The sequence below is a fragment of the Rattus rattus genome, chromosome 7, assembly GCF_011064425.1.
Source record: "Rattus rattus isolate New Zealand chromosome 7, Rrattus_CSIRO_v1, whole genome shotgun sequence".
NCBI lineage: Eukaryota > Metazoa > Chordata > Mammalia > Rodentia > Muridae > Rattus > Rattus rattus.
This window is the reverse complement of record NC_046160.1, coordinates 130,707,916-130,721,393: the sequence shown is the minus strand read 5'-3', so window position 1 is coordinate 130,721,393 and position 13,478 is coordinate 130,707,916. Positions and strand designations below refer to the sequence as shown.

The window sequence follows — 13,478 nt, the reverse complement described above, 5'->3', positions numbered from 1 at the left end:
CTTCCAGCAGACTCACCCCTCCACTGCAGTGGACACAGATGGCCCCAACACTACTGGAGACTTGGGAACCACACCTACAGGGCTACAATTATGTCATTATGTCGGTTCACGAAGCATCGACCACATGCAACTAGAGGCCAGGGCATGGGCTTTGAGGTCAGAGGTCAAGGAACCCAACTTTGCATTCAAAAGCAGTCGGGAACACAGGCCCTGGGCTAGGATGGGAGCTGCATTTCCATTTTGGAAATAAAGTGAAAGGCGCATAATGCTGTGCTAGCACGAGTTACCCAGGGCTGCCTATAGGGTGACAGGGACTTCATCAGAAAGCCAATCCTACTCTAAAGTCAGCTCTGGCTCCTTCTTGCCCCTCCCTAACCCAGCCCCAGTGGGGAGGACGGCCAGTTCTAGACCTGCCTCCCGAGCACTCCTGCTTAGGGTAGGTTTCTAGGGTTCCCATTTGACTGGCTGCCACCACAAAGAGATGCTGGCTCCTGCAACCCTACCCCGCCTGTTAGGAATGGGGACGATGGAGAGCGCGTGCTTGGTGCATGTGTGCTATCACCCGGGTCTTCAGCCCTCCACCCAGCTACCGAGTGTCAGGGATGGTGCTTACTGAACTCTTGATGGATGTTACCCTGAGTGGACAGCTGAGGCAACTGCTGAGTGAGCACCCTAGTGACCACAGCCTCAGTTCCAGGCTCAGGTAGGACCCCCAGGTGAGCAGAAGTGCGTGGCTCCTGGGAACTTCCCCCCAGAGCTCAGCAGCTGTCCAACGTTCACACAGCCCTGCCCCAGTTATGTGCCCAAGCACACAGAGCACACAGGTCTATGAGGGCCTGTTTCAGTGAGAGACCAGACGCTAAGCAGGAGGACCAGGCAAGTGTCCAGTGGGCAAAGCGCCCTTGGACCACGCTTATCAGACTCAGGCTTGAGTTTCCCGAGTAAGGAAAAAGGTCTTTGTTTCTGAAAACACTACTGAGGGCACAGTAGACATCTTCTAGTAACATGAAAACCATCTGTCTCGAGGGCCAGGCAGTGACCACAGCCTCTGCTCTGAGTCAGCACCTTCCTTACCCTCTGCCCTATGGGCTCAAGCCAAGAGCCAGGTACACCAACATCCCGGGCTCGCCCTAACTATGAGCATACGACACTAGCAAGAAGCACGAAGTGGGACGTTTCACACTAGCCCATGGGTAAGCAAGACCAGAGAGGGACTATGAAATGCACAGAGCTGTAAAGGCGAACCAGCAGAAATCAGCTGCACACGGACGGGGAAGGCAAGCCAGCAGAAGGGCCTGTGAAGGCAGGACTCAAGAGCAGGTACTGAAGGGGACAGGCATCATCGCCCGGGGAAGACAGACTCACTTGCATGCTTGTCAGCCAGCGCGATGAGGCTGCTGGAAATGTCCCGCCTTCTGTAGAAACACACCACTTTGGCCTCCACATTCCCGTTGGCTGTCTGTAACAGCAAGAGAGAGTTACCTTATCAATGTAAGCTCCCAAAGGGGCTGCAGATAGGACCTAGTCCCCAACCATTCCTGACACATCCAAAGCCAGGTAAGTGTGAGCAGAAGGGAGTACACTTAGTCTAGACACACAGACTCCTGTCACCCAGTAGCCAGGTAAGTGTGAGCAGAAGGGAGGACTCCTGTCACCCAGTAACCTGGGCCACAAGGTTCTACACTGTCTTCCAGGGGCCCCACAAGATGGTGGCCCTAAAGCAGCCCTGTTTGCTTTATTAGAAACCCTAAGGACAGCCTTGACACAGAATGCAGCTACCCTCCTTCCCTTCTACCTCAGGCTCCAACACTCCTCCACCGGGCAGCCAGCAGTGCTGCACATACCAACAGGAACTACCAAGTGGAGATCTCAACGGTGTGCCTCAACCTGGAATCCTGTGACAAGCTGCATGCTGGCACCAGCAGAGAACTACATACAACTACATACAAGCTAAATAACGCACGGCATGCCTACAATCCCAGTGAGATTTGAGAGGCAAGAGCAGACAGATGGCTGTGTGTTCAAGACCATCCTGGTCCATGTTGTGAATTCCAGGCAAGTCAGGACCACACCATGGAACCCTGTCTAAAAACTAATAATAATAAAATAATAATGTTGCAATTATGCAAGGTTATAACCCTGACTAGTGTTCCCGCCTTGAGTGGAGAATGCATGAATTAAGTTCTACATGAGGTATCTGTCTTTGTGTCCTTTCTATCCTCCCTGTTCATTCACTCACGCTGGCATGGTCCGTGGACACCCAGAACACTCATCCAACAGAATGCTATCCTTTCTGTGCTCAGACCACCCTCCCATGGCTGCTGGGATCTCCTGGGTGGCTCCTGCGTCTGTCAGATCGGACCATGGTGAAGCTTCATAGAGTCTGAAGCACGAGTACTCAGTTAAGTACTGCACTGGCAACGGCCCCCATGCAAACAAAGCCTCTTGGGTCCAACCTTCCACAGGTCCTGGCAGTGCCGTGGGCCAGAACTCTCTCTGCACACAGCCCAGTGCTATTATACGGTTCCTCAATACAGTAGTACTCTGATGTTCTTCACATCTGTACTCCTGTCTACTTCTCTCCGGTTGCTGTGGCTAAGTTACTTGACAGAAGTGACTTCCGGGAGAAAAGGACTTAGTCTGGTTCACAGCTTCACGCTACAGTCCGTCGTGGCAGGGAAGTCACAGCATCAGAACTTGAAACAGCTAGTCACATGGTCAGGAAGCACAGTGGTGCTGCTTGTCACTACAGCTCAGCTCTCCTTTCTCCACTCACACAGCCCAGGAGCTCAGCCAGGGAATGGTGCTGCCAGCAGTGGGCAGGCCTTCCCCTTCAATTAACATAATCAAGATAAGCCCCACAGGTGTGCCCTGAGGGCAGGTTGACAACACCAATCAGCACCCTCCAAGCTCCTCTCCAATGACAAGTCCTTGAGCCACTCCTACCTGTTGGCAGGACTTGTTTCCTCTACCTCCCTCTAAGTGGGATATCTGAGACTACTTCCGGCTTTCTGACTCACATCCCAGGCTCTGTACTCCCTTGCTAGAAAGGATACTCAACTGTCACCCTCTCTGCCGTCCTCCCTCTGCTTCCTCTTCTGGAAGTCCACTCACTTGCCAGAGCCTCTCTCGCTGAGCACTGGCCCGGCCCATGCTCAGTGGCACTGTCCTCCATCACTGGGCGTGGGGTAAGGAGCCACAGTCTGCTCCATTTTGTGCTTTGGCTCCCAGACGCTCCTTGACACCTCCTGAACCCAGCAGGGCCTTGCCTGAATTGTACAGTGGCTCCTCTCCTGGCCTAGGGTAAGTAGGGCTTTGGCCAATCCAGCTCCAAGCTGTTCAGAGTTCAGCCATGGTGGGAATCATTCCTCCTCCTCCTCCTCCTCCTCCTCCTCCTCCTCCTCCTCCTCCTCCTCCTCCTCCTCCTCCTCCTCCCACATAACCCTTCCTACCCTATGCCTGTCTACATACAGCTTTGGTGTTCCCTTCCTAAATCCTAGGGGTCTGGGTCTGTGTTCTGCTGGCAGCGCTGTCGTGAAAATAGCTGTAACCACTGCACGGCAGTTTCTCGGCACTGAAGGTGTCTTCGTTCTGTAGCAGGGCCTTGAGACAATTTCCTCTGTGTTGAACATGGTGGTTGGGACCGGCATCCAGGGATATCAGGCAAGTCTTACAGCTTTGTTAATCTCGTGTTGAAAGTGAAACCTAGAGCCCCTCACACAGACTGGAGATCCAAGGCAAGCCACTATAGAGGTCCAAGGCCAAGGTCAGAACACAAGCCCAGACAGGAGCCCACCCTGCAACTGAGTCTGACAGAGAGACAGCAAGGCTGGTCTACAACTGGGCCTGCCAGCCTAGCTCACACCTTCCCAGTATATGACGTCCTCTGCACATGGCTTGGAGGTGGGCAAGGCTTATGCCAGACTGTCAATCAAAAAGATGGAGTTGGGGTTGGGGATTTAGCTCAGTGGTAGAGCGCTTGCCTAGCAAGCACAAGGCCCTGGGTTCGGTCCCCAGCTCCGGAAAAAAAGAAAAGAAAAAAAAAAAAAAAGATGGAGTTGACACTGCTACATATGCTAGGCCAAGGGGTGTCTGCTAGCTGCTGCTGCTCACTGCAGGGGACACAGGCACAGAGACTTGGCCCACCCACCGCAGCTGGGGTACTCCTCTAAGAGCCTGTTTGCTCATGTCCAAGTTTCTGCAACTGAGATGTGTAAACGAGAACCTACTGCTCAAACTGAGAGCTCCAGCCACTCAATGACTGCTCTGCCTACTGCCAACTGTGGCCAGGGCCACCCATGGGGTCCCCATCAGGGCTCTGGTGCCAGTCAAGTACATCAGCGTAAACACTAGTGCTCACCTATATGCCATGACAGGCCTCAGGCCTCCAGAACTCCCAGCATGCTCTGCCCTCTCCAGGTGCATACAGGCACACACAATTGCTTGTCCCCAGGCTGGAAGCAGATGCTGCAAGTGCAGCACAGCCTCAGACAGCACAGCCTGAGCTACGTGGCACCCAAGTGCAGCACAGCCTCAGACAGCACAGCCTGAGCTACATGGCACCCAAGGAGCTGGTAAGGCTAACCCTAGAATCTAGGCCCACATCCATGCTTCCATTAGGAGCCACCTGCAGGGTCCAGTCAGGCTCAGCAGGGCCATCTGTGGGGTAACATCCAGCCTTGTCCTCCCTGTATCATCTGATCCCAAGAATCTGAGGTCTAAGACTCACTGGTCTGTGGTACTCAAGAAGGCTACAGAAGCCCCAGATCCACCCAGTCTGGCAGGAATGAGCAGGTTTTCAGAGACATGGGCCTAGGATCTATTATGTTATCCACCTGGCATTGAAGGAAGCAAAGCAGGAACATGCCTGCCTACCCCAGAACCCTAACAAAGTCTCCAATCATGTGTTAGCTTTAGAGCCAAGCAAAGCAGGAACATGCCTGCCTACCCCAGAACCCTAACAAAGTCTCCAATCATGTGTTAGCTTTAGAGCCAAGCAAAGCAGGAACATGCCTGCCTACCCCAGAACCCTAACAAAGTCTCCAATCATGTGTTAGCTTAGAGCCAAGCAAAGCAGGAACATGCCTGCCTACCCCAGAACCCTAACAAAGTCTCCAATCATGTGTTAGCTTAGAGCCAAGCAAAGCAGGAACATGCCTGCCTACCCCAGAACCCTAACAAAGTCTCCAATCATGTGTTAGCTTTAGAGCCAAGAGTGGGCAGCTACACTGAGGCTCATAGCAGGGAAATGGCCATGAGCTCCTAGAAATCCAGAAGGAACAAGAAGGTTCCTAGTATATAGGCTATATAGGCTATGTATGACTTTGGCTGGCCTGACCCACCCCACTCCCAAAGTACCGGGACATCCCAAGCAGAGAGTGGAATGGAGCTAAGTTTTTGAATTCTACACATCCATTTCCCCACACTTTTAGCCTCCACCCTAGGTGGCATGTAGGTACCCCTGGGGTTCCAGTAATGGAACAATCAAGTCCCCAGACCAAGGATTAGGTATCTGCCAAGGACTCCCAACATCCCAGCAAACACAGGCCATGGTAGAGGAAGTTACTGGGGTAAGAGGCTAACAAGACCCCTAGTATACAATAGTACATGTGCACTCAAGGCTATACGGACAGAGCAGATGGCTCTACATTGTAGTCCTGTGGCCAAGAAGCCACCCAGGCTAAGGGAAATGAGAGGAAGAGGAGGAAGAAGAGGAAGAGGAAGAAGAGGAGGAGGAGAGAACTTCGTACAAGTAGAACTAGTGGCACCAAAGACCACTGACTACCCTGGTCTGTGACCAGTGTCCTCTGAGTCCTGGGTGTACACTCAGGTCCATGAGGGCACCTGTCTCAGACAGACCAGTTTGTGCCGGGAGATGAGGCAGAGAACTGAAAAGACCCCAAGGCCACCCTGAGCTCGTCCTCAAGAAGCATAGGCTAGGGCTGGAGAACAGAGTTAAAAGCACTGTGCAGGAACTTGGGTTCAATTCCCAGCACCCACAAGTCACGATGCCAGTTCACAATCATCTGTGACTCCAATCAAGTCCAGGGGACCCAATGTCCTCCTCCAGCCTCCTCCCACATGGTGCACAGACATACGTGCAGACACAACATCCATACACAGACACTCATGGTGCACAGACATACGTGCAGACACAACATCCACACACATACACTAAAACAATCTTAAAAACGGTCTAGACATGGCCCCCAAGAGGTCACAGGGACTCACTCCCAGCCTCACTGACCCCCAACAGGGCAGGCAGACCGCTGCTGCTGCTGCTGCTGCTGCTGCTGCTCCACCCAGGGCCAGGCAGTGGCCCCACGGTGCTGAGTGAGTACACTTACCTTATTGAGCTCTTCAATCCTGCGGATCAGGTACGGGTTGCTGGAGGAGTTCTCAAAGTAGACATAGTCTGCAAACAGAGATTTGCATATATGTGTTTTACATAAACATGTAGCACCATTCCCACCATTTTTAAGGCACCCTACCCCCAACCCTGAGGGGCTGGAGAGCTGGCTCAGTGGTTAAAAGCACTGGTTGCTCTTCCGGAGGTCCTGAGTTCAATGCCCAGCAGCCGCATGGTGGCTCACAGCCATCTATGTGATCTGGTGCCCTCTTCTGGCACGCTAGTGTACATGCAGATAGAGCACTCTACATTAAATAAATCTTTAAAAAAAAAAAAAAAGACCCCCAAGGAATTGACTGGAGCCTCAAGCAGACCTTGGCAAACCCTATGCCACTGGAGCACTAGATGGACAGAACCCAGAGAGGATGCTGGGCCACATCACAGCTGTTGAGGGGCTAAGGAAAGGCAAGAGATAGGGGCTGCCTGAGAGGGTCTGCAGCCCTCAAACATCCAGTATCAAATGCCTTCAGGAGCACAAGCCTTAGTGGGGACTGACTGCAGCTTCGCTCATAAATTCCAACTACAAAGCTACCCTGAGGCCCTGCTCAAAGCTACTAGGCACCTTTCCAAGTAGCTGTTGAATGAACAGTGTGTCTACCCTTCACCACCGAAGACCGATGCAGCCCAGGACATGGGCTCTTCCAAAGCAGAAACAACAACCACATAGAACACAGGTCATGGCTTCTAGGAGATCATACACCAGCAGGGCAGTCGCCTCAGAAGTACGAGATGTCTCCTCTAGGGTCAGAGAGATATAGGGCCTCAGAGCCTACGAGCATAGTCCCAGGGGGGCCGCCATGACCCTACAAGGCCTCCTGGGACTATCAGGTCAGCACAGACTTCAGCATTTTGGTGAGGTGACATGGCCTTCGAATTTCTCACTAGCTCCACAGAGAGACATGAACATTTGTGAAAGCTGGCAGACTCAGTCTGGACAGCTCAGACCACCCCACTCCCACAGGGCTCCCCAGTGCAGAGGGCAGGCTAGACTGTCCCACTGTCACGCTGGGACTCCGTGGAACGAACCCCTCCTTGACTGAGCTGACTAGAAGGCCCCTCCAGTTGAAATGGGCCCTGGACAGAGCCAGTGACTGCAGCTCCTTGCTCCCACTCAGGCACAGGCTTGTCACCATATTGTTTCCTGAGCCTGTGCCAACTACCAACAGGTCAGCCACATCCTTACAACTCCTTTGCCAGTGCTCAGGATGGGGAAAGGGTCTCCAAGAAAAAGCAAGGCCCAAGGAAGCACTGGGTAGGGATTAGAGGAAGTCTCTGGGCTCAGATGTGGGACCCTCCTAGAATACCCTGTGATAGCAACCTGATGAATTTCATCAATCTGGATAATTTCTTAATAAGACTAGTTTTTTAAAAAAGGCATCCACACTCTAAAATTTCAATTTTACAAATCACAGCAAATTAAACCCCAAACTATTCATACTCGCCAAAAACTGGAATAAAATCAAACGTCTCCCAAGTAAAGGCAAACAAGCAGGGTGCCCGGGGGTGACACCTGAGAAGCAGGCACTGAGATAGCTCCTCTCGGGGCAGGCACACAGACACCCAGGAGCAGGGGATGGGCACTGGAGTGGGGAGGGGGTGGTACCACACAGGACACGCTCAGCAGCAGCAGTGGCCCAACGACATGCCGCTTGCGAATCTCAGCGGTACCTGCCCAACAAGATGGGGTGTGCTAGATGCACAGCATACGTCAGTAGGAAAACCAAGAACACAGAAAATAAAAACGAACAAAAAAAAAAATCAAAGAAACTAAGAAATGATTAAAACATTGATAAAAACCACCCGCCATGAGGGCAGAAGCGTCCCTCCAGGTCCAGGGCTGTGAGGAGGGAGAAGGAGCGGAGAGCCTCCTGCACCTGTGGGAAACAGCGATGCACGCCTCCCAGCAGTGGCAGCCTCCAAGAGCCTGGTCTTGATACACACACAGACGGTGATAAGACAAATGCATGCCTGTAGTTCCAGCTCAAGGATCAGATGCCCTCTTCTGGCCTCCACGGGTACTTGCGCTCGTGCACATGCCCACACAGACGCATGATTGAAATGGTACTGTAAGAGGTGTCCACAGACTACAACAGAGATCCGCACATTTCTGCAGATCCAGACAGTAGAAGTTAGGCAGGCAGGTGAAGCCTGAACTGAGCAAAACACGCAGGCACAACAAGACTTCCAAATGCTTTATTGAAATTAAAATGTTTTAAATGTACAGATGGATCGATGAGAAAACGGTTTAGGGGGTGAACAGCTCAGGGTCATTGTTCTGCTCGAGCTCTCAGTGAGATAGCAGGCATGGGATCTGTGTGCAGACACTGCTCTGAACAGACACTGGCAGCTGCAGAGCCTGCTACATACTCTGAGTGTGGCCGGAGCAAGCGCTCTCCCTGCAAGCCAGGCTGTGAACACAGTCCTACAAGTGTCTCTTTCCCGGGCTATGGCCACGGCAAATCATCCTTGGTACCAACGTGGATTAAAGTCCAGGCTGAGGCTACATGGCAACAGCCTGACTGCTAAAGGGACAGAGACTGAGTGACCAATCATTAGTGCCACGTGCTGGCCTTGGCTAGTGGTGGCACACCCTTCTATTCAAGGAGCGAGAACCCGAGCTGGACAGCACTGTAGTCACTGTAGTTGGTATTCCCAGCAAAGGTCCTGAGGGCAGTCTAAGGAAAGCTCCAGCCCTCAGCAAGAACTACAGTGCCGACCAACCTCTCTGGGGCTGCTGAGGCCAGCTCCTGGCACAGACACAAGCGTCTGCCAGAGAGGAAATATTTCTGCTCAGACCTCCCATTTTATTTCTCCCCAGTAAGGATGAACTTAACGCAGTCTAAGCTGCTCAAACAAATGCCGTGTGGCCTTGGGCAGGATCACGTCACAATGAACTCAAACAGCACTACCAAGCATGGAGCAGGAACTAAATCTAAGTCATTCATTGCTTAATAATGGTGATTGTCAGTGGTTGGTCTTGCTTTGGGAATCTTCCACTCTGGTCCAAGTTTAAGCACTGGGAAGACATCATGCTGAGCTGTAGTCTGGGTCAGATCACAATGTCCACCCTCTGCTTCACAGTGTTCACAAACCCTGGGCAGCCAAGGCCCTGCAGTCAGAAGCCGTCTGCAGCACAGGCTCAGTGAGGTGTGGCTGCCTTTCTGGATCTTGATTTCTTTTTTAAACCAAGGTTCTTCATTTGTCTCCCCCCCCCACTTCTGCGCCATCCCGTCACACATCTTAGCAGCGTCCTCTCCTGCACGCACCACCCATGCTCTCGCAGCTTCCAGACTGCTTCAGAGGCTCACGTGCTCTTCCGATCCCCGAAATCAACGGCAGTGCAGCACACTCCTTTTTGACACATCCTCATTTTCTGAGGAGGCTCCCTTGGTCTGAAAGTCTCTCTCTAAATGTTCTAATTGCTCTGATCATTCTGCGTCAAGCTGACAACAGTGTACAGCCACTGTCCCCCTCCCACACAGTAACGGAGCCCTGGCTATTGGGCAAACTTTACCATTCGAGGTAATCAGTGACTGGTGCCACTCTCTGCCACTGCCTAAAACCACAGCAAAGTCCCTGATTCGCATCGCAAGTATATCCACAGCACACGCCCGGGCTCAAAACAGTAAGGGCACCATGTCCACAGGACCTGCAGTGTGTCAAGCGCACACAAAACCAACAGCCGCTGTGACTGTTGTCAGAGGAAATACGTACTTGGTCTCCATCCTCACTTCCTGGCACATGGCTCCTAAAACCCTGGGGACCTTCAGGGAGATAAGAGTGTCTTTTGTGTGTGCAATTATAAGATATGGGGTGCCTCCACAGATGCATGACGGAAGGCTTGGTCCCAGCTTGGCCGTGTTGGGTAGGGCCCGCATACCTTCCTGTTTTGTGCTTTTAATGCTTCAAGCCACCGTAAAATGCCCAGTTTTGTGCCATCTTGCATTTCTACCCAAATGCTCTGTTCTGTCACAGGCCCGACAGCAACTCAACTGACAGAGACCGGAACCTCAGAAACTGTCAGCCAAGACAAACTTTCCTCCCTGCAAACCAGTAGTCTCAAATTGTGACAGCAGTAAACAGTTGACTAACCCAAGACACCCATAGACGGTTATACCAGACACACAGACAGACAGACAGACAGACAGACAGACAGACACACACACACACACACACACACACACACACACACACACACACCCCGTCGGGGGTTGGGACTTTCAGCTTCTCATCTGTGTGCCGTGTCCTATGTCATGAGCCAGCAAACATGGCAAGTGTTTACCCTGCAAACTGTTCCAGCAAATTAGTGGAACCTGAAGAGTGTCAGGGGAGCCTTGGTCCAAAGCGCTCAGCCAGGAGCACAGCCGCCACAGCCATGGGTGCACAACCAGCCTGTGAGCATGGGATCTGGTGAGCTGAGCCCTCAGCTTCAGGTCTGTGTGGTCTCCAGGCAGATGGCATCAAAGCTCTATTGAATCACAGCATACCCAGCCCGTCCACGGAGACCTGGATGGCTGCCACTGTGAGAGCCCCACACCACCATGTTGGATGGCAAAGCCACAGTGCTCTGTACTGTGCCCGAGGAGGACAAGCGCCTTAGTTACAGCTCAGAATCAGCCACAGGATATACACTTTAGCTTCAGTGGCCATGTTCCAATAAAACTTTATTTATGGGTAAAGAAATTTGAATTTCATATAATCTCATGTCATGAAGTATTCTTGTGATTTTTTTCCCTCAACCACATAAAAATGTAAACGCCATTCTTAGCTCATGAGTCACACAAACTTAGGCAGTGCCGTTTGCCAGTACAGTTTGCCAGTCTCCAAGAGGCCCTGCCATCAGCCAGGGTCATCCAAATCTCACTAACTTGTTTGCTTTGTAGAAATCAACAAGCCAGAGCCGGCAACTAAGAACCCTTGCAGCCAAACCTGACCTCCATTTCCCAGAACACAGAGCACAGATGGTCCAAGGGAAGAATAGGCTCCCCTAAGTTATCCACGTGTGCACTCCTGCAAACATGCGTGCGCGCGCGCGCGCACACACACACACACACACACACACACACGAGAACAAGCCTGTGCTTTATATAAATAAATGTAAAATATCACATTTAAAAAATCAGCCACAGTCTGAGCAGTAGCGGCACATGTCTTTAAACCTAGCACTTAGGAGGCAGAGGCAGGCAGATCTCTAAGAGTCTGAGGCTAACCTGGTCTACACAGTGTGTTTCAGGACGGCAAGGGCTACACAGAGAAACCCTGTCTCGAGAAACCAAACCAAACCAAACCAAATAAATCAGCAAGAGCCAGGCTTAGTGGCACATGGCTTTAATCCCAGTACTCCTGAGGCAGAGGCAGGTGGATCTCTGTGCCGTTGAGGCCAGCCTGGTTTACATAGTGAATTCCAGGATGGCCAGAGCTGCACAGACAAAAACAAAGCCCACCAGGCAGTTCTCCACTTTGACAGGGAAGCCGGCACTGCTCTGTAAAAGCTACAGTGACCCAACCCTACCGTGAGCTACAGGTCAGGACTCGCACTGGCAAAGGCTGCCAGATCAGATCACCATCGAACAACTGTCCGTCAACCACCCTAACCCCAGCATCCCACATCCTCACCGACAGTGCGGTCAAGGTGACCCAGTGGGAGAAAGTCTCTTAACCCTCACAAAGAAACTAACAAGATGGATCCTAAAGTCAAACTTTTTCTCTGTAATAAAAAAGGATAAAGACTTTGCAATCTTGTGTTCTAAGAGACACACAAAACACGACCGCAGCCCTCTGAGAGGGTCTGAACAGATTATAAACTAACGTTTGGGGCCGGGAGATGGTAGAACAGCACTGTCCAGTATAAGCAGGCCCTTGGTTAGACTTCTACGTCACAAAATAATAAAATCACCTCACAGTTCATGACAGTAAGAACACAATCCAACTTAAAAACCAGGGAAATGCCGGGCAATGAATGGTTACGCCTTTAATCCCAGCACTGAGGAGGCAGAGGCAGGCGAGTCGATCTCTGAACCCAAGGCCAGCCTGGTCTAACATAGGGAGTTCCAGGACAATCAAGGATACATAGAGTCTCTGTCTTTTAAAAAAACAAAACCAAAAACCACAAATAAAAAGCAAAAATCAAACAGCACAACATGGTAGTCACATCTTTAATCCCACATAGCAGAGGCATCAAGATTGCCATATAGGCAACATGAGCTAAATAGCAAGACCTGGTCTCAAAGAGCCAAACAAAGAGAACACACAGCTGGGGACGGGGGGGGACGGGGACGAGGGACAGGGGGAGGGGGAGGGGCAGGGGACGGGGAGGGGCAGGGACGGGGGCGGGACGGCACACTGCGGGCAATATGAATTCACGAGAAGCCGAATACCATTCACCAGGGAGCGCGAATCAAACCCCACACACCCTCCAACCACTGCGCGGCAGCGCTGACACAGGGGTAGGTTCTGGTGCCCCCAGGGGTGAAGCAATGGCTATGTTAGCCAGACAGCTGCCCGTGAACGCCTGAGCTCACTGTACAATCGTACATTTTTATTCAGGAGAAATGAAAACCCTTGGAAGTACACACAAAGCTCACGGATCTGGGAGTTCGCGGTGGACAGCTGGAGAGGGGCACTACTCAGCCAGAGAGCCAGTCGCAGGTACTAATTCCCATATCCACACTGTGGTAGAGCAGCCATCTTAAAGGAGGGTTCCGTCTACATGACAGACACAGGAGTAGTTGGGAGAAGGGAGACGTCCCACCAGGAAACGGGTAGGACTATGGCAATGTTCTAAAGGTCTGCAGTGACATTTGTCAAAAGTCACAGACCTAACTGGGTATGGTGCCCACCTGCAGTCCTAGCACTGAGGAGGCTGAGGCAAGAGGATCACACAAACACAGGAGTTCAGAGGCGGCTGTCCTGGCTGGTGGGGGGCACAGAACCACACCTCCTGCAGTCACCTCAGACACCAACCTGACCAAATATTGACACTGTTCTCCGATTCAAAAGGCAAGGTCCCCAGGAGCCCTTTGACCCCTCCCCTCCCCCTACAGACACAGAAGGGATTAACATCTGCAGC

General features: G+C 51.9%; 1 protein-coding gene across 8 annotated transcripts in view; it reads right to left on the bottom strand.

Moving 5' to 3' along the window:
* Mta1 (metastasis associated 1) overlaps positions 1–13,478 on the bottom strand; it is a 38,623-nt gene that overhangs the window by 18,985 nt on the left and 6,160 nt on the right. For all 8 annotated transcript variants that reach the window (XM_032908564.1, XM_032908557.1, XM_032908558.1 and 5 more), the window contains exons 2-3: positions 6,348–6,415; positions 1,366–1,459 (exon numbers count right to left, since the gene is read on the bottom strand). In XM_032908564.1, the coding sequence (XP_032764455.1) occupies positions 1,366–1,459; positions 6,348–6,415 (162 nt within the window). The remainder of the gene's footprint in view (positions 1–1,365; positions 1,460–6,347; positions 6,416–13,478) is intronic.